Source organism: Carcharodon carcharias, chromosome 10 (genome assembly GCF_017639515.1).
Source record: "Carcharodon carcharias isolate sCarCar2 chromosome 10, sCarCar2.pri, whole genome shotgun sequence".
Taxonomy (NCBI): Eukaryota; Metazoa; Chordata; class Chondrichthyes; order Lamniformes; family Lamnidae; genus Carcharodon; species Carcharodon carcharias.
This window is the reverse complement of record NC_054476.1, coordinates 60,678,561-60,703,575: the sequence shown is the minus strand read 5'-3', so window position 1 is coordinate 60,703,575 and position 25,015 is coordinate 60,678,561. Positions and strand designations below refer to the sequence as shown.

The window sequence follows — 25,015 nt, the reverse complement described above, 5'->3', positions numbered from 1 at the left end:
GGGTGGGACTTGAACCTAAAGCTTCTGGCTCAGAGGCAGGGACTAAGCCAAAAGATCTAACTGCTGTGTTGTAGCCAGTTGCAAATGAGAAATTCCTTGTGAAAACAGTTACGGGAAGGAAAAGTAGAGAGGGGCGATGGATAATGTTGTTTCAGAGTACTTTTGAAAGTAGCTTGTTTCTGAAGGTACTGTTTAGTGTTGGGATTCCCCAATGACCCTATGCCTTGTCCCCCTCCCGCCGGGTTACTCGCGAGCATCTGCCGTCACGTGACTCGCTCAGCTACCCGCCCCCCCACCCGTCAGTGACGTCACGGGCTCTGAGAGGGCGGGGGGAGAGGAGGAGGAGGAATCAAAACGAAAACAAGTAAACCGGCTCCGGGAGCGCATCTACATCCACATCCAGAGGGAAAAGGGAAGAAAAGCCGAGCGGGCAGGAGGATGGTGTCGCCCGTCACCGTGGTGAGCGCAGGGTTAGGGATGGATGTTGCTCTTGTCTTGTCCTGACTTGATTTACCTGCAGGCCGAGTGGTGGGGGGGGCTGATCTTCACCCCAACCCCCAAACCCGCAGGGGGCTTAATCTCCACAAGTTTCTGTTGAGCTGCCAGACTGAGTGAAGCCTCAGCCTCTTCTCTCACACAGCCTTGTGTGGCTTCACTTTCGCTCTGCAGACCCTCTCTGGTTCTCGCTGGTCTTGGCTTCAATAAATACATAAATATATATTACATATATATATTTGTGATATTATTTAGCTGCGAATTCTCCTTTGTTATTATGTGTTGCTGGATCTGTTGTGAACCTGGAGTCAGGTTCAATGACAGGACTGTTGCAGGCTGCCTTTGCTGTGGAGCCAGGTGATGGATCCCCCTCTCTTTACTGGTGCCTGTATTTTTCGCTAGGATTTTCTGGATCATTTTATTCTGATAAAAAAGGCTGTCATGTGACAGAGGGAAGGACAGGCATGCGTATTTATCTGTGTTGCAGAAGCTACTGTAGAGGAGTAACTAAGAAAACCACGGGGTGGAGGAAAAGGGAAAGAGCGAGAGAGAGAAGTCAATGCAGTTGTAGATTGTTATTTTTGCCTTATGTTTAAAAAATAATAATGTATTACTGAGCTGCCTTCCTCCATCTCTGTACCATAGACTACCATGCTGTTTTGTCGATTGATTAGATGCTCATCAAGGTGAGGGATGTTAGCGCTGGAGATGGGACGCCTTCGACTTCAGGTATCTCAGTGTCAGGATCAATTAAAGTGATGTCAGTTGTAGGAAAAGGCCCTTGAATTTTTTGGTGCTTCAAGGTCAATTTATTTAGCCAACAACTAAATTCTGTAACACGAGAATGTAGACTCTGTAGCAAGTCTGTCCAGGATGGGACAGATCACTAATACAAAAGCTATATAAAACACTAAATTAATGTTATTTTCTTAAAACAAGTCAGTCATTTTAATCTGTACCACAGCTGTTTACTCTGTTGGTCTCAAAATTGCCCATGCACTTATAAGATCTAACACTTAATGAATACCAAGCTCTCTTGCCTGATTTTTCACCTGCCCCAGTGACATAGCTGGGAGTTAAGCAAAACGTACTACAGATGCTAGGAATCTAAAATAAAAACAGAAAATGTTGGAAACATTTAGCAGTTCAAACCGCATTGCTAGAAAGAGAAACAGAGTTATCACTGAAGCCATAATTGTTCCTCTCCACAGAAGCTGCCTGACCTGATAAGCTGAACATTTTCTGTTTTACTTCAGCTGTGTTTAACTTGTAGTTAGGTATTTAATATTAGTATTTACAACAATGTATGTCCTTGTCATCATATAAAATATAATTGTCAAAATAACTGTTTAAATGTTTTTCATTTTCAAAATTTAAACTTACAGTATTGTATCTCCTAGTATGTTTTAAGGTGCCAGTGACCCCAGTGTTTGTTGCTGACACAGTCAGTAACCAGCAGTATTACATTCAGCAACATGTACTCTGGTTACTAGCACATTAATAAACCAGGAGCTGCATTGTTGTAATTTCAAATTGGGGGAAAAAATACTAAGGTAAAATGAGTTCACCATATCATAAGGCACAATTTATAAGAAGCTGAGCATTTAAAATACAAAGGTTCAGCAAAACATCAAGGCTTCCAAACCACGTCACTTGGTAATCTACTTGCTGTAGACTTATCTGTCCAAAATGGCATTGACAAAGGCCATTAACAGTGTCACCAGTAAGCTACTCACTGACATTCAGTTCGGATTGTTCCACAATCGCTTTGCTTCTCATTCCATCACAGCCTCCTTGACCCAGACATGAACACAGGAGCTGAATGCTGAAGAAATTGATTTTATTCTTAATTGCGGGACATAGGCATCACTGGCAAGACCATTTATTGCCCATCCCTAACAGCCCTTGAGAAGGTGGTGGTGAGCCACCTTCTTGAATCATTGCAGTGTTAGCGGTCAAGTTACACCCCCAGTGTTGTTAGGAAAGAAACCTAGGATTTAGTCTTGGTGATGATGCAGGAACGGCAATATGTTTCCAAGTCAAGATGGTCTGTGACTTAGAGGGCACTTGGAGGTGGTGATTTTCCCATGTGCCTGCAAACCTTGTTCTTTTAGTTCATTAGAGATTGCAGGTTTGGGAGCAGCTGTTGAAGAAGCCATAGTGAATTGCTATAGATAGGACACACTCCAGCTATGGTATGCCAGTAGTAGAGGGGTGGATGTTTCAGATAGTGAATGGTGGCAATCAGGTGGAATGCTTTGTCAGGTGTCAATCTTTTTGATATTTGAACACATCGGAAGGTAGTTTAGCCTAGGATGCTACCCTGAGGAACTCCAGCAATATCCTGGGGCAGAGGTGATTGACTTCCAACAAGCACAACCATATTCTTTTGTGCCAGGCATGACCCTATAAACTGGAGTGTTTTCCTCCCTTTTGATTTCACTTTAGCTAGGGCTTCTTGCTACCACACTGGTGTGATTGCAGCCCTAATATCAAGAACAGCCACACTCACCTCACAATGAGAAACCAGGTTTGTGTCTATATTTGGACAAAGGCTGTAATGAAGTCTTGAACCGCTGATTGGCAGCAGCCTAGTAAAGCAGTAATTGATCAGGTTAGATTGGTCCTGGTTTTGTAGAAATGTCTGTCAAGGAAAGCTTGGCAAGTTGGTGAGTACATCATGTAGACAGTGCATTCCGTGCACCAGTAATAGAGGGGGGAATACTGAGTCACAAATAAAACAAGCTACTCCATCCTGGATGAAGCTTCTTGAGCATTGTTGTGGTTGCACCAATCCACATAATTGGTGAGTATTCCATCCATTTTCAGCAGTGCCTTACAAATGCATTGACCTCCACTACCTAGAAGGACAAAGCCAGTTGGTGAATGGGAACACTGTCACTTTCACGATCCCATCCAAGTCACACGCCATCCTGACTTGAAGGTATATCGTTGTTCTTTCATTGACTCTGTGCCAAATTTCTGAACCTCCCTGCCTGACAGCAATATGGGACACCACACAGATTGCTGCAGTTCAAGAAAAATGCCCACCACTGCTTCTTAAGAGCAATTCAAGATGTGCAATACTTGCTGACCTTTCTAGTCAAGACACATTTCGCCAATTAACAAATTCCCAGTTCTGCAATTTCTAAGAACAATTGTAGCCTTTTCTTTGTTTGTCTTTAATTGGCAATTTTTTTTAGGGCTGATTTCCACATTGTGGGGAGCTCCAGTATTGTGCAGTAGGAGAGGGGCAGCTACTTTTACTGCTGATGAGAGCTGTGCTTCCTTGTCACCTATTTAGGTTATCATGCAGCTGTTTATTCTAGATTTATGCCAAATGTCCGCATTACAATCATAATTTGAGAAATATCATCTTTTGAAATTGCACGGTAGGAGTTTTCTACTTAATATTCTTTCCTCTGCTCCTGGATTGCTGACCAATCCTGCCAGCACCTCTTCAGTATTTCAGCCAAGTGCCCATTCTTCCTGTGAGAGTCTGGATCATAAGTATTAGCAGAACACTTCACCATGAGGAGGAATGCAGCTCAGTCCTGCCCTGCAAACCAGCGAAGTCTGGCTAATCTCACCCCTCATCTCAAGAGTACTGAGGCCAATTGCATAAGCACTACCACCATTTTGGTCGAGTTAACACCCCGCAGACCTGGAATTGAACTTGATACATTCTTGGTCTGTCTGACGCAGTGTCATACTTGTGCAGATAAAACTAAGTGGAAATATTTTGATGGTTGTTCAGTTCTTAAGCAAAGTTGGTTTTGAATTCTACAAAACAGCTTTAGCCTAATTACTGGAATGAAGAATCGTTCAGATTCTTTTGTAATCATTGTACTGTAGAGTGAGTCATTCCTAGGTTTCTCTTGTATAGCCTCCAGTTATAGATTCAAAACAGCATTCAGCTAGTTGGCCATATGTCAGGTGTTTTGGATGTAAAAGGGGAAGTTTCCCCTCTTGTTGTTTGAGTTCTGGTATTTATGTGCTGCTAGAAAGATTTCTTGAATGGTATCCTTGGACTTGAGATATGATAACAACAGACTAGGAACTGCAGCTCCCAAGAGAGGAAGTCTGTCAGCTCCCATGAGACCGCACACAATCTAAGAAAGATACATTTGGATTCATATCCTCTATCACTGTTACTATCTGTATTCAGGTTATTATGGTACATTCAGTGAGAGGAGGCATGGCCTAAATGGTACTAATGCTAATACATCAAGGATCAGGGTAGTAAGGGTTGCATGTTAATTTGTTCCAAAATACAACACTGGTTAATGTGAAAAAACACTTGTTTTGTTGGGTGGGAGATGTGCTGGATGTGGCAGTGGGGGTGGAAAGCACTTGAGCTGCTGGCTGCATCTTTTCTGATTTTTATACTTTCCTTCTCTGTTATTACACTTCAAAAGTAATTCATTGTATGAAACAATTTGAGATATTTCAAAGTAATTGTGCTGTATAAATGTGATTTTAAAAAAGTATATAATGTAGGAAGTAAGACATCTTAAGGCTAACTACTTTTCTCAATATAGCTTTCTGTTGTTGGAGATTGTGGTGAATTTTGTGGTCATCAAGTGAGAGATGTCTGTGTTAGAGAATGGAACACTTCTCATTCTAGCACAGTGTTAGCATCAAGCACTCTCAGACACTATTAAATGCCGAATAAAGCTCCCTATGTTTTGGCCCCCATTCTCAGAAGAAACATTCCTATTGTTCCATTTCCATTTCCCACACTAGTCATCTCCTGGCATCTCTAAGTGAGATTGCCAAGTGAGATTTGGATTTATGCTGTAGGTTCATACCCACTCAATCAGAAAGGCTCCTTAAAGCCAATTAAGAGAGGGATTTTCATCTGACCAGTCTGGACTTGATCTAAACCCAGCTTTCAGTATTGGAACAATCGTCACTAATTCACTGTATTACACATTCCCAGGTGGCTATTCTTCTGCAGTTTGGAAGGCTTTTTAAACATGTTATTCTTGCCTCTCCATTGCATACATCATTCTAGGATTAGGAGGAAGATACTAGTAAAATGTCCTCTGATATCCTGTTAGGAAGCCAGTCATTAGAACATGCTTAAGGGGGTCCAGTGATAACTTTTTTGCTTACCCTGTCTCACTTTTCCACAGGTGAGCCCTCCTCCAAAGCAGTGTGGGGAATTGTAAGGTGTAAAACTCTGTCCCAACACTCTATAATAGTTGTATAATAATTCAACAACACGCCCACCTTATGGATCAAAAGTATCACCAAGAGAAATATGAAAGATCTGAGAACCTTAACTCAATTTTCTATGGATTGTTGTTGCTAAATTATCAGACTGCTTGTCCAACAGTTCTGCATGAACAGAAATTTCCTCCAATTAAGCATTGGAAAGATGAAAGCCATTGTCTTTGGGCCTTGCTCCAAACTCCATTCCCTATATATCGACTTCATTCCTCTTCCTGGAACCTTTGAAGTTCTTTTTTTATTATTCTTTCACGGGATGTGGGCCTCGCTGGCTAGGCCAGCATTTTTATTGGTTGAATCATTCTGTCAGCAACCTTGATGCCACATTTGGCTCTGAGGTGAGTTTTTGACCACAAATCCGTGCCATCATTATATCCCTTCATGGAATGTGGGCATCGCTGGCTGGGCCACCATTTATTGCCCACCCCTAATTGCCCTTGAGAAGGTAGTGGTGTGTTGCCTTCTTGAACCGCTGCAGTCCATGTGGTGTAGGTACACCCACAGTGCTACTAGGGAGGGTGTTCCAGGATTTTGACCCAGCGACAGTGAAGGAACGGCGATGTAGCTCCAGTTCAGGATAGTGAGTGGCTTGGAGGGGAACTTGCAGGTGGTGGTGTCCCCATGCATCAGCTGACCTTGCCCTTCTAGGTAGTAGAGGTCGCAGGTTTTGACGGTGCTGTTGAAAGAGCCTTGGTGAGTTTCTGCAGTGCCTCTTGCTGATGGTATACACTGCTGCCATTGTGCATTAGTGGTGGAGGGAGTGAATATTTATTGTGGTGGATGGGCTGCCAATCTAGTGGGCTGCTTTGTCCTGGATAGTGTCAAGCTTCTTTAGTGTTTTTGGAGCTGTGCTCACCCAGGCAAGTAGAGAGTATTCCATCACACTCCTGACTTGGGTTTTGTAGATGGTGAACAGGCTTTGGGGAGTCAGGGGATGAGTTACTTGTCACAGGATTCCCAGCCTCTAACCTGCTCTTGTAGCCATAGCATTTATATGGCTGATTCACTTTAGTTTCTAGTCAATGTACACCCCCCAGGATGATAGTGAGATTTAGCAATGGTAATGCCATTGAATGTCAAGGGGAGATGGTTAGATTCTCTCTTTTTGGAGATGGTCATTGCCTGGCACTTGTGTGGCGCAAATGTTACTTGCCACTTATCAGCCCAAGCCTCAATATTGTCTAGGTTTTGCTGCATATGGACATGGACTGCTTCAGCCTGCCTATTTCACCTCTGTAACATCGCCTGATTCTACACCTGCCTTAGCTCAGCTGTTGAGAAAAACCTCATGCATGCATTTGTTACTTCCAGGCTTGACTATTCCAACACACTCCTGATAAGCCTCCCACTTTACACTTTTTCTGTAAACTTGAAGTAATCCTTACTTTTACCAAGTCCATTCATCCATCCCTCCTGTGCTCGCTGGCTACATTGGCTCCTGGTCAAGCAATACCTCGATTTTAAAAATTCTCATTTCTTGTTTTCATATCTCTCCTTGACCTTGCTCATCCCTGCCTCTCACCCGCTCTCATCCCAGAACTCTCCAAGATATCTGAGCTCATCTAATTCTGGCCCCTTGAGCATCCCTGATTTTAATTGCTTCACCATTGGTGGCTGTGTCTTAAGCTGGCTAGCCCCTAAGCTCTGGAATTTCCTTCCTAAATCTCTCTGTCTCTCTAACTCTCTTTTTGCCTTTAAGCCTACCTCTTTGTCCAAGCTTTTGGCTACCTGCCCTAATATCACCTTATGTAGCTTGGTGTCAAACTTTGCTCTGTAAGGCTCCTGTGAAGTGCCTTAGGATGTTTCGTTACTTTAAAGGCTCAATATAAATAAATTTGTTATTGTAAGGAAGAATCAGCAGTCCCACATAATGCCAAATTTCCAACCCCTGTTGGGAACATATTGTCCGAGCTACCTTTGAGTAGTTTGTTACTGGGAATGCAGGATAATGAATGTGCTAGTGGACTGAATGGTGCATTGGATTATACCCTGGTCTTTCATTTCTTGGATCAAGATTCAAAATCAGCTTAGCCTGACCTGGATATGAGTCTCCTTTCTGGCTATAAGGGTCTATGACAAATTCATATAGGCAGTCTAAACTACATTCATTATGGGCACTAAACTTTAACATACATTGGCATTAAGGTACTTATTTTATCGAAAATAGCAATAGCTGGTGTGGGAGATGGCATGCTACTGTGAGGCTGGGACAAAGGAAATGGAGCTTCACTTTGTATTTAATCTCTGTTGTAGTTGACCTGTGAATCCTTGATGGTGCAGTATAGATAGAGCTTTACTCTGCATCTGATCGTGCTGTACCTGACCTGGGACATGCTTAATATGATTATGTTTAAAAAGGGGAAAGATGGGACACTAACATTTCAGGGATGTAGCTGGTGGCCGACATTCTTATTTCCATCCACCAGCAACGCCCCTTTGAGTAAATAACGAGGCCTATATAGAAACAACGGGATCTTAGACTCCCAAATATTGTCACCAGTTTGCTGTAAACATGGTCTGCACATTACATTAAACTGAAGAAAATATTTAACTTTCACTCGGAGATTGAAATGCAAAAATAAATTTCTTACCAATTTGCTCGGAGAAATTGTTGCTAAAATCATCCCCTCCAGAATCCCTTCAGAACTAGGCTTCGTAAGTCTCCTCTTCTCCTCATCTTTCTGATAATTCTATTATTAAAGTAATTTTCATATGCACTATACTTTCCTCTGCGATTTCTCCAGATTGAACACTTAATAGCCACAGCAGATCATGTATGACAAGGATTCAACTCAAAAAAGGGAGGTTGGTGCGTGGAGTTCCTTTCCATAGACTGGAACATTTGTAGGTTGTACAGAAATGCCTGTAGGTTATGATGGCACAAAATTTCCCCAGTATAAAATGGAGGGGAGGATGAGAGTGAAAATAAAATGAGTCAGATGTGCCTGTGAGAATGTCAGCTTCATCAGAGGAGTAGATAGAAAATGACCAATTAAAGAAAGGAGATTTATCTCTTTTTCACTCATTTTAGAGTGAATAGTTGAACAGTACAAAAGCAGACCACCTGAGTCTGATATTAGGAATAGCTGAGAGAGCACCATGAAATGATGGCCATTGGAATTGACATAAGCATTGGTAGTCAACTGTTCGGTTTAACTTATGAGAAATTAAAACTGAATGGGACTTGCAAGTTCAGATGTCACTATGAAATATAAATGAGTCCAAATGCAGAGAGAGAGACCACTATGGATTGGCATTGCTCCAAGTTTTTATTTATGAATCTCGGGCATGAAAACTATGGGAGCAATTAAACTAAACATGACAATAAAAAACTTTACACTGCAATGTAATGATTGGAAAGGCAAATGGTCAAAGTAATCAAACTGATAGTGAAAGCCCCTTTTTGGTGACTCCAGTGAAGCTGTGTGTTAGCCGTTCTGGGTGGAAGAGGGTTAACTGATTTTTTTGCTGGTGTTTTGTTCGTGTGTGAAACCATGTGACAATCCCTCAACCTACTTTTGAAACTTTAGATTCCACAAACAGCCAGCAAGCAGCAGGCTGCCCTGAGCTTCCTGTGAAGGTAATCTTAGTACGTATGGAGCTTGAGCAGTCAGCAATTTCACATTGAGGTGAAGGACAGTATGATATCCCTGGAAAACAACAGCTGAAGGGAGCAGGAGAAATGGCTAAAGCGGCAAATATTTACTGTTCCCGCTTGATTGGAGCCTCCGTTCTGTGTCAGCCTGCAGCATCATTAGTTAAATGGTGGCTGCTAATAGAAAACCATGGAAAGCTTATATTATCTTTCTCCCCTCCAGTTTTGAAGCTGCCAGCTAACCTTGCCTGGGGTCCAGTTGCACAGGTGCTGGGACCATTCCAGAACTGGATTCAACATGTGTGAGCTGGCAGAACCTTCTTCTGCAGTGGGAATCACAGGTGGGTTGAATCCACCCTTGATGGGACTTTTCGATGGGAACATTGGAAAGTGGTCAACAAGTGTAACCTTGGCTTTTCTTGCTTCTCGGCCTAATTGTGAGGCAGTTGTAGAGCCCTGATAGCTGCCGAGGTTGAGATCATCACAATTTGGAATTGATTTGGGGATCTGGAAATCTTAGGTTGCCCCTGCTCTGGGCTGACCCACTGCCAAGACTGAAATCACATCCAGATCCCCTCTGACCCTCCTATCACACTGCCAGTGTTCCTTCTCTTGCGTCACCTGAAATCCTTCACATGGCAGTTACTGATTCTGCTGGGTTCAGGCCTGTGTTTCACTTCAAACATAGAAATGAGGCCAGGGAGTTAAAATGGCCTGGAGTTCACAATGGCACTGCCAAGCAAGTTTGATCCTTGGCAACCTCTCCACCTCTTCCTCATGCCATACTTATTAAAAGCCGGCATATATTGGAAATTAAGGCTTGCTACATAAAGCATTCTGAACATTTCATAAATGGTTGAACAGTTGTAAGCAGTATGCACTCCAGTTTTGGTTATGCTTTCTTGGGATTTTCTGCTGGAGGCACAAAGTCAGAAAATTACCCCTAGTAAATCTGGAAGGAGCAGCTAGGTGACACCGCTGGATTTTCGCTAAGTTGGGATGATGTGGGAACCCTTTAAAAATGGCGGGTGGGTCCCGATTCCGAGATTCCAGACCCATTCCATTTCTGATTTTCAGGAATGTTTTTCAAGGGTTTGGGCTAGTTCGGGTCACGACCATACTTGGCACTCCTGACCTGGCTGGCTGCATTGCAGGGATATGTATTTGCTATCCCTCTGCAATTTTCCTGGAGTTGGACCAGCTTTCCAAAGAGTCGTGGTTCATGGCACCTCAAAAGTGAACCATAATCTACATGAGGGGACTTTTTAAAAGATAAGTTCAAAAGGCCTTCCTCATGTCTGCTATGCCCCTCCATCCACCCACCCTCATGCCCCCATGTCAAGATATGGCACTTCCATGCTCATTGACCCACAAAACACTGTAAAAGAACCAATGAATTCTCTCGTGACAATAGGATGTTGAAAATAAAGCTTTAAAAAAGTAATTTATTCAGTCATTCATTACTTTTCATTATGTTTTTTTTAAAAAAAAGTCCTTTTTACTACAGGGTAATAAGTGTTAAACATCCAGACCCTTTAAATTATCAATAGCGGAAATGGCATGCACTTGAAACCACTTAACCTTGAGTAAATAAGCTTTGTATAATTGACAGCAGAGGGGAGCTGTCAATCAAGCAATGTTTAATTTCACATAGTTGCGAGGGTTCAAGTGCTTGCAGTTTCTGCCATTGATACTTTAAAGGGTCTGGGTGATTGACATTTTTATTGTCCTGTAATAGAAGGACTTTTTTTAACATAGTGAAAGTAATGAATGAATAACTTTTCTCTCAAGCTGTTTTCATTGTTTCTATACAGTGTATGGTGGGTCAGGGGGGCATGGAATTGCCATAGTGTAGCATGGAGGAGCAGAGCCTGGCATGAGGGGCCATGGGGGTGGGTGGAGAGGCATAGCCTGACATAGGGAGCATGAGGTGGCATGGATGGGGCGTGGAGAGTGTGTGAAGTGATTAGGGGAAGTTAGCAGAGGCATTACATTTTTCATTATAATTGGGACGAAGTCCCATTGCACCAAGGGGGGCCTTTTAAACAGCCTGCCTCGGCACCCGGCAGCCTTTGTGGTTGCCTCTGCCCTTTTTTCCAGGCAGCTGGCCTGACTGCAGCCCTCACCCACCCCTACGCAATGAAAATCCCATCAATTTTCCCCCTGAGGTGGGCATGTGAAACCAGGAATTTTCCTAATTCCTGCTACCTGCTTTGGTGATGTAAATCCAGCCCTGTGTTTGGGTTTTAAAAGCCCATAAGAGTTCAGAAGAAGGGTAGATTGATGAAGATAAACAGTCTGAGGACCTGGGGAAGAAAGAATTACAGAAGGAGACAGAGTGATGATTCTTGATTTCAGCACAGTGAGAAGAGTGTGATGGACAGGGTACTTGGAGCTCAGGAAGAACAAGAGCAGGAAACTCATTGTGGTCATGACCATAGTAATATTCATAAGAAAGATTGCAGAAAATGTTTAGAATAAAAAGCTGTTATGTAACTATATAGAAGGTCTGGTTTCAGTATGATGACTGACTGTGTCCTTCTCTTTTTACTACCCTGTATAGGTTAAAAATGAGGGACCTAAATTGGTGCCTTTCTTTAAGGCTACTTGTGTATATTTTGTCCTCTGGCTGCCAACCTCCAGCCCATCGTGGTTCAGTGCATTGATCAAATGTCTGCCTATCTTCTGTCTCTGGGTATTCTTGCTGGCTCATGGAATCAACTTCCTGGGAACACGCTCCAGCGCAAGGAAGATCTTGGCAGGCCTGATATTTTCTGCTCTAGGGGACGCTTTTCTTATATGGCAGGAACAAGGATATTTTGTTCATGGTGAGTGGATCTGAGAAGTGGTGTTTTAAACAGTATCACACTTGTTTCATGTTTAAGTGAATAAAAATGTTTCTCCTCTGCTATTTCCGGGAATATGAGAAGCTGTGTCAATGATAGTGTCTGTAGTGATGGCTTGAGGCCCCAGTGCCTGTGCGCTGACGGTGTGCGGTCATAAGATGATAAGAAATAGGAGCAGGAGTAGGCTTTTCAGCCTCTCCAGCCTGCTCTGCCATTCAACACGATTATGGCTGATATTATTGTGTCCTTAATCCCACTTTCCTGCATACCCCTCATAACACTTGACACTGTTGTTGACAAAAATTCTGTCTAATGTAGCCTTGAATCTATTCAATGACCAAGCCTTCAATGCTCTTTGGGAAGAGAATTCCAAAGACTAATTGACCCTCTGAAAGAAGAAATTTCTTCTCATCTCTGTCTTAAAAGGGAGATCCCTTATTTTTAAACTGTGCCCCTTAGTTTTAGATTCCCCCGTGAGGGGAAACATTCTCTGTGCATCTGTCCTGTCAAGCTTCATCAGAATCTTGTATATTTCAATAAGATCCTCTCTCGTTCTTCTAAACTGCAAAGTATAGGATCAACGTGTCAACCTTTCCTCTAAAGACAACCCCTTTATCCCAGGAATCAACCTTTTGAAACTTCTCTGAAATCATTCCTATGCAAGTATATCTTTCCTTAAGTAAGGAGACCAAAACTGTACAAAATTCTCTATACATGGTCACGCCAGTGCCCTGTACAGTTGTAGCAAGGCTTCCCTTCTTTTATGCTCCACCCCTTTTGCAATAAAGGCTGACATTCTATTTGCCTTCGTAATTACTTGCTGTACCTGCATGCTAACTTTTTGAGATTCATGTGCAAGTATACCCCATCTACAGGTTCATCTTTGTCCACGTCGCTTGTTACTTCCTCAAAGAACTCTAGTAAATTAGTCAAACTTGATTTCCCTTTCACAAAACTATGCTGACTCTGCCTGCTTGTTTTATGATTTTCTACATGCCCTATTACTTCCTTAATGGGTGCTAGCATTTTCCTTATGACAGATGTTAGGCTAGCTGGCCTATGGGTTTCTGCTTTATGTTTCCCTCCGTATTTGGATGGAGGGATAACATTAACGATTTTCCAATCAGCTCAGACCTTTCCAGAATCTAGGGAAATTTGGAAGATCACAACCAATGCAGTCTACCATCTCTGTATCTACTTCTTTTAAGACCGATGACGCACAGTAGCAGCAGTATGTACCATCTATAAGATGCACTGCAGGAATTCATGAAGGCTCCTTCGACAGTACCTTCCAAACTCATGACCGCTATCATCTAGAAGGACAAGGGCAACAGATAGATGGGAACACCAGCACCTGGAAGTTCCCCTCCAAGCCACTCACCATCCTGACTTGGAAATATATCGCCATTCCTTCACTGTCACTGGGTCAAAATTCTGGAACTCCCTTGCAGGTGTACCTACACCACATGGACTATGGTGGTTTAAGAAGGCAGCTTACCACCACCTTTTCAAGGGCAACTAGGGATGGGCAATAAATGTTGGCCTGTGAATGAATAAAAACAAACCTAGGATGCAAGCCATCGGGCCCAGGGGACTTGTCACTTTTGGTTCTAATAGTTTTCCCAATACCCTTTCCCTAGCAATTGTGATTAAATTAAGTTCCTCTCTCCTTACCACTTGATTTTCAAGCATTCTTGGGATATTTTTGTGCCTTTTATAGTGAAGATGGACACGAAATACCCGTTGAACACTTTTTGCCTTGTTTCCCATTATTAATTCTCCAGTCTCATTCTCTAAAGGACCAAGACTCACTTTAGTTACTCTTTTTTCCTTTATAAATATTTGTAGAAAATCTTACTATCTGTTTTTATATTTCTAGGTAGCTTTCTCTCATACTCTAATTTCTCCCTCCTTAATTTTTTTAGTCATTCTTTGCTGGCCTATCACTAATCTTGTATGCTTAGTCTTTCAAATTAATACCATCCTTAACTTCCATAGTTAGCCACGAATGACGTATCCTTCACAGTCTTTCTTTTTCAATGGAATATACCTTTGCTGGGAGTTTTGAAATATTTCCTTAATTATCTGCCACTGCTTCTCTACTATCCTACCACCTTAACCTATTTTTCCTTTCGCCAACTCTGTCCTCATACCTTTGTAACTGCCTTTATTTAAGGTTAAGACACCAGCCTTAGATCCACATTTCTCACCCTCAGAATTTTACATTCAATTCATCATGTTAATATCACTGTAGCCGAACGGCTCCTTTACTGTGAGGTCAAGAATTACTCATGTCTCATTGCATGTTATGAGGTCTAAAATAGCCTGCTCCCTGGTTAGCACTAGAACGTATTGCTCTTTAAAAAAATTGTCCCGAATACACACTATGAACTCATCTTCCAGGTGACCTTTGCCAATCTGATGTGTTCAATCTGTAGAAAGATTAAAATCATCCATGAATATTATAACATCTTTTTTACAAGCCTTCATGATTTCCTTATGTATACTTTGTCCTACAGCGTAGCTACTCTTTCTTGTGGGAGTAGTTTGTAGGCTCCCTAAGTGACTTCTGACCTTTTGGCTATTTCTTATCTGTACCCAAACTGATTCTACAACTTGATTTTCTGAATTAAGGTCATCTCTCACAACTGTGCTAATGTCATCCTTAATTAACAGAGCTACCCAATCAACTTTTCCAAGCTTCCTGTCCTTCCCAAATGTCAAATACCCTTGAATATTTAGCTCCCAGCTTTGGTCACCTTGCAAACACTTCTCTGAAATGGCTATCAGGTCATACATATGGGGTGGCGGGGGGTTGTAGGGACAAGCAAGTAGTGATAAGAGCAGATAATTAAAAGATGTCACAGACAAAAGAACAAAGAGGTGTTGAACGTGGTGATATTATCTAAACGAATGTGCTAATTAAGAATGGATGGCAGGACACACAAGGTACAGCTCTAGTGGGGGGTGGGATGGAAAGACTAACAGGGCATAAAAGGTATAGATTATAAAAAGGCATAAGTGTTGAAACCAGTTGTATTCCTATCTGTGATCAGCAAACTCATGGTAGTTTGGAAATCAAACCAGGAACCTTACCCATGCCAGAAAGTCTCTTTACAAGTGGAGTCATTTTGAACAGCTATATAAAATTTCCTGTTTTAAATAAGCTTCCAATGTTGGGAGATTTTATTTTGTTTTAATCTAAAAACTAAAAGCTGTATTGTTTATACTGCTTTCTCCTCAGGCCTGCTGATGTTTGCAATCACGCACATTCTCTACACCTCAGCCTTTGGAATGAAGCCCTTAAATCCTGAACCTGGCTGTGGAGTGGTGATTATTTGTGGAATCTCTTACTGCTTGCTCTACCCATACCTTTCTGGCCCCTTCACTTACCTGGTGGCAGTTTACATCGCTCTGATCGGATTTATGGGCTGGCGAGCCGTTGCAGGGGTGCAGCTCTTCAACGACCTCTGGACGTGGACCAAACTATGTGCCTGCCTCGGAGCTGTGCTTTTCATGGTGTCTGACCTCACCATTGCTGTCAATAAATTTTGCTTCCCTGTGCCTTACTCCCGGGCCATCATCATGGCCACTTACTATGCTGCCCAGATGCTCATTGCTCTGTCAGTCGTGGAATGCAAGGACGATAATAATGGGAACGTCAGAAAGATGAACTGAGGGAAAGGACCCCCTCCCACAACAACCTAACAAAGAATTCCTGAGTTCCAGTGGGCGCAGAAACCTGAAAAACTATGGTGTGATCTGATTTAGTGCCACGTGATTTATTTTCATTGGTTTGCTTCTGTGTTAGCTTATTGTTACCTCCAAGAAGTAGTCTGCAGTCAGAAAGGTGTAAATACTGTGGTTGAAACAGGGCAGCAGTGCTCCAGCTGAACCCTGGCTAGATGTTCCCATCATGCTGAGGTTTTGTGCTGTGGACTTCCTGCCCATCAGTAATGATATAGAAATGGTCCTAATTAATTTCAATAATTATCCCTAGAATCAGAGTGAGCGTGCTGAAAGACTGAATTCTGTGACGACAGGTTAATCTCAGATTTATTCTTCCTTAATAATGTTCCTAAATGCCCTTTGCTTACAGTATTTGGCAGCTTTATAACCAATATCACTTGGTCGATGCATGGTTTGAGAAAAAAACTATAATGACATTTAAAGGGAATTGGCAAATATTTGAAAGGGAAGAATGTAAATGAAAGGATGAATAAGCAAATGGAAAATGACAAACAGGAAAAGACTTCTTGGTCCATTCAGCATGTCCCATGCAAATGTGATGTCTTGTACATCACAATATATATATTCCCTACTCCATCCAGAAGTGTCTCAATTTCCTGGCAGAGGTGAGAAAGCAGATTTAAAACCCCGGCCAATTAGGGGACGGAAATAGGAAATCTTCCTTTCTGACTCCTGAGGCATTCAGAACCAGCCCAGGAGACCATCCTGGCCCTGATTCACATTATACAGTACCTACCTCTTGTACAAAATGACCTCCACTTCAGGTAAAGGTTAGGGAAACGAGATTACAGTAGACAAGTCCAGTTGAAGAACTGGCACAGGTTTGATGGCCAAATGATCATCTTCCGTGTTGCAATTTCTAGAGTTTTTTTTATATGATGTACGTGTTGCTTAGATGCTGATCCATGCTTGCCTCATGTATGCTGGGTATTGTTGGCAGTATCCAGAGGGGACCTAACTTCAAATCATAATGGCGAACTTTTCCCTTATAAAATGTGTTGTACTTCAATCCTTTAATCATAAACCATATCTTATTTTTTAAGTGTCATACACCAGACGCTGTTGGAAAATCTATACTTTACTGATATGTGGCCTGGGGGAGAAGTTCACCACTGCTGTTCTTGCATCCAGTGCATTCTGGTGCTAATCCACAAATGATGCTATGTCTGTGCGTGAAGAGTAGTTTTATGAATAAGCACTTGTAATGGAGACCGTAACCAAATGTGGACTACAAAATTGTGGGAAGTATACCCTTGAATTTCAGATACATGTAACTGATGGGTGAAGCTCCTCGCTGGTGTTGTGTACTTAGAAAATCACTTCCACACACTCTAGTTTTGTCACACAACTTTCCACAGAATTTAGGCTCATAGTAAAAGTGTACCAAAATATAAAAAAACCCAAATATTTTACTTTTAAATTGCATATTTTGTCACATTTTAATTTTCCCCTCTGATTTTCTCTTCTCCCCTTTTTGAAGGTTTTGACTCAAACTGGGATATGGTTCAAAGGCTACTGGCAATCTGGTAGCTTACCAGGTAGCCATGGGTAAGCTGGTGTGGTGGGTGATGGAAGCCTATTTGACTCTGGTGGTATCACAGCTGAGCCCAGTCTTGTCCTCGCCCTGTGTCCGCACATGCTCACTTTCCAACAGAGGTTACTGAATAGCAATCAGAAACAGAAGTCCCTGACAGATTTTTGTTGTTCCTTCACAACCCTCATCCAAAAGCACCCAGGAACTCTTCCTGCTAAGTCCGAACAGATCAAATCTAAATCCTTCATGGCTTGTACAGCTCACCCACTCACTGGTCTAAGCCAACTGTTCACAGTTGATCTGAAATTACATCTGGATTTAACTTTCTGACTAAGTTTAAATTCTTGGGATTTTTCTAGCATAGCAAAAAGCAACTGTCAGCATCTGAAGGTGACTCTTCCATTAGCACTTCTCCATTGTATTTGCTCAGTTTGTTACACCAGGACATGTGTAATTTGCACAACTGGATGAGGAGTGACTGTACCAGGGTTTATAAAATAATCCATTAATTTTGGAGGAATGCCCAGTGGGAGCTCTTTTTGTTCAATATGCCCATTTTTTTATGCTATTTCTCTCTAGCTTCCACCAAATGGAGAGCTGAAAAACCTCTGAAATTTCAGGACCTATCTTTTTAAATGTAAAATGGGAGATATGGTGGAAATACTCTGAACAAAAAATATTGCTCCTGGACTCAGCTTCCCCTTTTAATAGGTGTGCATCAAAGCCCAAATTTTCCATTTTACTATTTTATTCCCTACTCCTTTCTCACAGTTCGTCAAAGACTTTGTCCTTTTAGCTGAGAATGAAGAGAGGTTGCAGCACCAAGTGGAAACAATAGGCATTACTGTTACAGCATTATCCATTCGTTTCAATGTACTGGGAACATAAGTGTTATCAGCCTGAGGACTTCTAATATATGGGCAAGCCAGCTATGTGCTTAGCAGAGAAAACCATGCACAGAGATGTATGTAGGAGAGTTGCACATAGAGCTGCACATGTAACAGTTTCCTGCACCAAAAGTATACAGACAGCTGTGTGTAACTCTCCTGTATCTACACTGTATAGATTGCTGTGTGTAATTGTTTCTTTGTACCTACAGTGTTTAAACTTGTATGTAACTGTTTCCTGTCCTACATTATGTAGACTGCTGTTTGTAACTGTCTCCTGTACCTACAATATGTAGACTGGTTGCTGAAACTGATTGTAATGCCCTTAACAGTGCTGCAGTTGAGATCAGTTAACTCAGCATAGACCAGAAATCAAGTATGGGAATTTCCTTGCCTGTATTGCTCAGCTATTCACTGCACTAATTAGTTGATGCATCAGGGATAGCTAGTTTGCAAATTCTGTAGTTGGTTCTTGTGATGTGCAGGGTGTGTTCTTTAGAAATAGTCCAGAGTCACTGATCTTTGAATGGCTAAAATTGAGCAATAACACTGTAATGTTGATTGAGTGCTTTAGGTGGCGTTTTAGACCACAAGACCATCCATACTCTCCACCACCAATTTTGGTGAGAGGTACATCAATGACAGTTTAAAAATAGCCATTTAAATTCCTTCTCTCTATAATGACACACTTTTTAGGCAAGTGTATTGCTGGGTGTGTGAAATCTTTGCACTGGATCCATTGGAGCTATGAAAATCACTAGCAGTGCAATTATAGATTCTGTCCTTCCAATTGTAGTTCCTGTGCGAGGGAGTATTTTGAGCAGCATAACACTCACTGGTCATTACAAATTGTCACTTGGCTGTGGTGGATAATGATGGCACATCTTTCTCAAGACTCGTAGCGTACAATATTGCAGTGCATTCGTTAACGTCTGCTCCCACCCCTGACCTTGAGTGCATTTCATCAAATGCACTGAACTTGAGTACGTTCAGTGCATTTGATGAAAGACTGGCTGCTGTAATCGCTATTGAGCAATGCTGTCGTAACATTCAAAGAGGCCTGTAAAAGTGGATGGTACAGTAGGTTAGGAACTGCCTTCACCCTGGAACCTGGATTGAAATTCAGCTGGATGGAGTTTGCGCAATAGTATCAGAACCACAAGTTGTCTACTGTCTGGAAGAGTTCTGTAAAAAGGTCTCAATCTAGTTTCTAGTAATCAGCAATACACATCACAATGTGATGGTAGTTAGTACTGAATTGGCAAACTTGCTCAGAGAACCACAGGGTGAGAAATAGAAAAATGCCACACTGATGTTCTTGTGAAATAGGAATTGAAGTACGTTATTGGGGCAGTGTGTGTTAACTGAATACTTGGTGCTGATACTAAGAGCACAAAGTGGGAAGTATTCTAGCAATAATGTCCATAATTTTTGAGCATAGAATAATGAACATAAATGTCTTTTTTTAATTTGTAAGATAACATAAGGGTATTTCTTCAGAAACAAAGGCTATTGAAGCGTGTACATTTGGGTACACAAATGTTGAGTACATAAATAAAGTAAATCATTAATAACATAGGCTTTGTATGTAGTGTAGGACAATTGTGAGCTCAGTCTACAATAATATACAAATCTAGGTAAAGAACTAGTGCTGAACATCACCAATGTTGAAAAGAGCAGCAAAAAAGACAAAGTAACTGAACATTAGGGTTCTAAAAACCTGTAGATTTCAGGGAGATGGAAAGACTGAGGGACGTAAGGAACCCCAAAACTTTGAGTTCATGTGGAAAACTGAGAGTTAGAGACAAGTGATGAATTTTGATCTGAACACAAGTGAGGTTGTGGGGAGAAAGGCGAGAGTGTGTGGGGTTAACAGGATGAAAAAAAGAAGTTCAGGGGAGTGATAGAAGCAAAATACTGCGAACGCTGGAAATCTGAAAAACAGAAAATGCTGGAAAAACTCAGCAGGTCTGACATCGTCTGTGGAGAGCCTAATATTTCGAGCCCATTTGACACACTTTCAGAGCTCTGAAGAAGGCTCATACGGACTGGACGTTAACCCTGTTTCTTTCTCCACAGATGCTGTCAGACCTGCTGAGTTTATCCAGCACTTTGTTTTTACTTAAGTTCAGAGGAGTAATGATCCCTACAATATTGCCAAAATAGGGGAAAATAAGAAAGATTGCAATGGGTAGAAAGAAGACTGTGGCTAGCGATAAGGCCAGTATCTCTGATTACAGAACCAGAATTTTATTGTATCATGTCCAGGCTGTATACAAGAGAGGTGAGAAGAACTTGGGAACTTTAAAAGTGAAGTTTAAGCTCTTTTTAATGTTAGCTCTAAGCTGACATTCAGATTCTAGCAAGCAGAGCAAGAGTATGCATATGTACAGCTGTTTTTCCTGGTCAGAGAGTAGTTTGGGCTGGCATTACGTTTCAGGTTTATGACCATTCATCAGAATGGTTAACCTGAAACGTTACCGCTATTTTTCTCTCCACAGATACTGCCTGACCTACTGAGTGCTTCCAGAAATTTCTGTTTTTATTTCAGACTTCAATGGAGATAAAAATTGGGGCAGGTGTAAACCAGGCTGTTGATTTCCCATCATCTGTTTTACACTATTGCACAAAGTCAACCCCCTAGCCATGTGTTATCAGAATGGAGCAGGACAAAAAGACTAGGAGGTCAATTTGTTATGTTTTGGCCAATTAAATCTGCCATGTTTCTAGTACACTGATCAGGAAAAGAAACAAGCAAACTATTGCAAGGCAAAGGGAGAAGCAAACAGTTCTATAAAGAGGAAACATGATTAAAAAAAAGCGGTCAGAGCTTTTAAAAAAAAAAAGCTCAACACTGAATTTTAGAAATTTATGCTTCCCAACAATATTAAAATTCTCTTCTAGATATGAACTAGTGCCTTCAACAAAGGAAATGACCATCCAGAAGCCTTAGAAATGCTCATAATTGGTCATTCTTTATGCATGAGCCTCGTTAGGAAGCCATTTGGGGAGCATCATAGTCAGCCCATTCCTTTTTCAAAGTCCACAAACTTCAGTCGGAAGCATCAGATCAGGAATAGGATCTCTGATTTTTCCTTGCTCCCTAATTTACTGAAGTTGCGGCCAATTGTATCTCCCCTTCTGCTTTCAAGCTTAAATCAGCTGATTTAATTTCGACTAATGATCATCTAAATTTATTTTTGCGTTATTTCAGGGAGGACTCTTGCTCTGAACTTGAGAGGGATGGGTGTATAAGTTTTATCATTGCTGAATTGCAGCAAACTGCAAGAATGTTGACTGTATACTGTTGATCTGTCTGCTGGGCATGTGACAGAAGTATGTGTTCCCTGTCAGTTATACTTTGTAGTCAGTTATATTTTTGTTTCAAGTCAATGAAACAAGCAGAAGAAACCTATTGGTTAAGGTATAGTCTTGAAGTGTCCTAATGTACACAATATGCACTAACTAAAGACTACCAATTCACTCAGCACAATGTATGGCATATGTATATGCCAGGAGTACAGTAACTCCTGTGCATGTACAGTGCACTCTGGATAAAAGTAAAAAATTCACTATTGTCTGGCTTGTACAGCTATGTGTGTGTGTGTGTGTGTGCACAATTGACTCAAAGTAAAAGGGAATGATCAACTCCTGTGTAGTTCTGTACAGTTCTGCGTCTCAGTTTCACCTCTGGCAAATGTCACACTTAATAAACTTGCAAGATAGCAGAGGAGATGCTTTTTGAGAATAGGTTATGTAGTATTTGTGCAGCTGGTGGGTCAGATGGGTACAGAACTCATCTTCATTACGTTCATCTCACATAATAGTTGTTTATTTCTGAATTGAGAGTTTGGCAACTTGGCTTAGTTATTAGTACTTTTGCCTCTGTATCAGAAGGTTGCTAGTTCAAATCCTTCACCAAGAACTGAACTCCCTTAGTCTCAGCTGACATTTCAGTGCAGTACTGACTTTGAGCTGAGATGTTAAATTGAGACCCTATCTGCCTTGATCCCATTAAAAAGTAGAATTGGCTTGGTGGCTTATCTCAACATGCCCTTCTCAACCAACACTACCAAAAAAACATCAGATTAGCAGCTCATTCATCTCATTGCTGTTTGTGAGGTTTTGTTATGCAAAAAAGTCATTGCAGTTCAAAGTAATTCATTGTATCTAACAGAGTTTCTGAGAGCATGATAAAGTGCTTTATAAATGCAAATATTTTTCATAGATTAGTGCTTTTTTCATAGACTCAGGACACAGTCAAAGGTAAATCATGTTCCATTTTATCAGCTCCTCTAGTCTTATAATGTACCTTTTCAGTGTTTAAACTTCCTAAGAAGATAGTGGGATCCAAACTTCACATTGTTGTTTTATATTTCATTTATGTTGGATATTCCTTTCCTTCTTCCCTGGAGATTAGGATCTTTGCTGAGGGAATATCAAATGGACACTGGCTACCCTTTTGTATTTACTCGTTCTTTGTGTGGACCTAGACAAACGCCAGCTGCTCCAGTCACAAGGAGCTCCACAGTCAAGCTTTCTCTCCCCTCATCTTCCACAACATATATTTCAGCAGAAGGCAATGGATACAGATCAGGCATAGGAACCTGAATGACATTGTTTTATCTGTCATTCTCCACACACCCCCCCGCCCGCCCCCCAAACCCCGAAACAAAAGTTCTGAGGCCAATTATAGCTTCTCTTGACTATTGTTAGCAGTGTACCAGAGGGTTGTACTGGTAGGATAGGTTTCATCTTCTCTGCTGAAATACTTAGCATTATGACCTGCTATTACCTTCCTGTTATACATACTGTAAGAGTATGAATGTCTAACATTTGTATCAAATTCTTTTGTAATTTAAACAAAAGAATTAACCCATTGATTAAAAAAATTCTTGTTAAAATAGCAGACAGAAGAATTTGACAGGGGTGTGTTAAGTGCCTAACTTATGATATTTCTCAGAAGTATTTCTTGTGTTTTAATCCCAGTTCTTCTATACACAGGAAATTATAATCCAGAGGCAGCACATAATATATACACTATTAGAACTGAGTAAAGGAGAAATATATGTTTATATGAGAAAGAATAATATTTTGGTAAAGAGATATGTATCTATTTCCCTTTTCTGTGTCTGGGGAATCAACATTCCCCTGGCTCGGGATAGGTGAGAAAAGGGGGCAAAGATCTGTTTATGATGGGTCTCTGTCTGCACCATCGATTAAAGTTTTCCTCATTATTCAGTCTTTTTAAGAATTTGCATATAGAACGCATGCAAGGTAGTGGCCCTTGTGAGAACAACCAAGGTGGTGTTACTAGTTTGTATCATTACACTGATGGGTGTTCACTTGTGTTTTCTGAGATTTGTGTGGTCCTGCTGGTAAGGTTAAGAATCAACAATTTTATAAGCAGTGCATCTGCTATTACAAGACAGCAGTAGATTGCAAGCTAACTGAATTCTTTCTAGTGCATGCTTTTTTAAAGAGCTTCTATATTAAGAGCTTCATCTGTACATATGGCAAGATTTAACTTTTAATACATCTAAACTCGGATTGAAACTGCTGTGAAGACTTCACTTACATTGGTTATGGTTGAGTTTGTGGAGTCTTGCTTTTAATTTTAGGAATTTCTTAATGTTGGGGGAAATTGGTTGCTATTCTGAACCCAAGACTTCATTTTTTGATATGACTGTTTGGAATCCTAATTAAATGTGAATCTAATTGCAGGGACAGTGCAGGCTCGGTTTCTATCAGGTCTTCGCTTTTACTTAAGGACTGGACTTTATGCCCTTTGATAATAAATAGGAGAATCTAGCCCTGGTGTCAGTATAAGAGAATGGAAGGTACTAACTTGGACGCAATCTTGAGATCAGTTGCATTTTACTATATGACTTCTTTTAAGCCAGGTTGCCATTCAACCCATTTTAGACTGGACATAGTTTTTTGTATAATTGTAGCAAAAGGTAATAACCCTATTTTAAAGTTATTTCTTTTAAAAAGTGGTTGCAATTTTGTATTGTTGAATCTGTACACAATGCATTGCTCCAAGTATTTACCATGCAATAATTGTTGCTGTATCAATTGCTTTTCTTTGGAATACAACGGTTGATAATAGACCATTTCATGATTAGTTGACCTGTATTGCCTATTCTATAATTCCATAGGTCAACGAGCACACAGTGTTACTGAACTCTTGAGTATAAGTATCCTGGTAGTATTACCATGGTGCATGCATGAATAATCTGAATCTTATTATTCAGATGGTAGCTGCCTTTGGGTTGTATATCTGTTTTGTGTACCCTGGTTTGTTTTTGTCCTTGCTTTCATTGAAAAGTGTTTATTTTCATTGTAAAAGATAATGCGGTGAAATTGTTCTTCACCTATAGTACAAAATGGGTGGCAGTGAATTGACAACCTATTTTATATCTTGACCGATTCTCTATTCTATTGATGGCAATGGGGCTGTCTACAGTCTGTTAATAAATTGTACAAAGCAAAATTGCTGTTGGTGTTCTTCATTTAATATTTATGACTCCACCCCCCCCCCACCTCTACCTAACCAGCCAGTGCTCTTGCTTCCTCTCTTAAATTGCTGAATCTTCAGTGGGATACTGGTCTGTGGATGCTCCTAGCACCACACCTGGGTGCTCATGCTTCATGTGTGAAGCTTGATGGT

The 25,015-nt window shown here is 41.1% G+C and overlaps 1 protein-coding gene across 2 annotated transcripts; it reads left to right on the top strand.

The window, feature by feature from the left end:
- Nucleotides 1-354: 354 nt before the first annotated feature.
- Nucleotides 355-24,838, top strand: LOC121283238 (lysoplasmalogenase-like protein TMEM86A). Of its 2 annotated transcripts, XM_041197580.1 has the most exons (4): nucleotides 439-459; nucleotides 1,141-1,224; nucleotides 11,889-12,153; nucleotides 15,416-24,838. In XM_041197580.1, the coding sequence occupies exons 2-4, from the start codon at nucleotides 1,189-1,191 to the stop codon at nucleotides 15,847-15,849; spliced, it is 735 nt and encodes a 244-aa protein (XP_041053514.1). In that variant the 5' UTR covers nucleotides 439-459; nucleotides 1,141-1,188; the 3' UTR covers nucleotides 15,850-24,838. The 2 variants fall into 2 exon arrangements, with proteins under 2 accessions (XP_041053515.1, XP_041053514.1); XM_041197581.1 differs by lacking the exon at nucleotides 1,141-1,224 and having other exon boundaries at nucleotides 355-459.
- Nucleotides 24,839-25,015: the final 177 nt, after the last annotated feature.

Bases quoted from the DNA above. Each gene is read 5' to 3' on its own strand.
- LOC121283238 (XM_041197580.1), top strand. From the start codon at position 1,189: ATGTTAGCGCTGGAGATGGGACGCCTTCGACTTCAG. The intron at 1,225-11,888 runs GTATCTCAGTGT...TACCCTGTATAG, and splicing joins TGGGACGCCTTCGACTTCAG to GTTAAAAATGAGGGACCTAA. The intron at 12,154-15,415 runs GTGAGTGGATCT...CTTTCTCCTCAG, and splicing joins ACAAGGATATTTTGTTCATG to GCCTGCTGATGTTTGCAATC.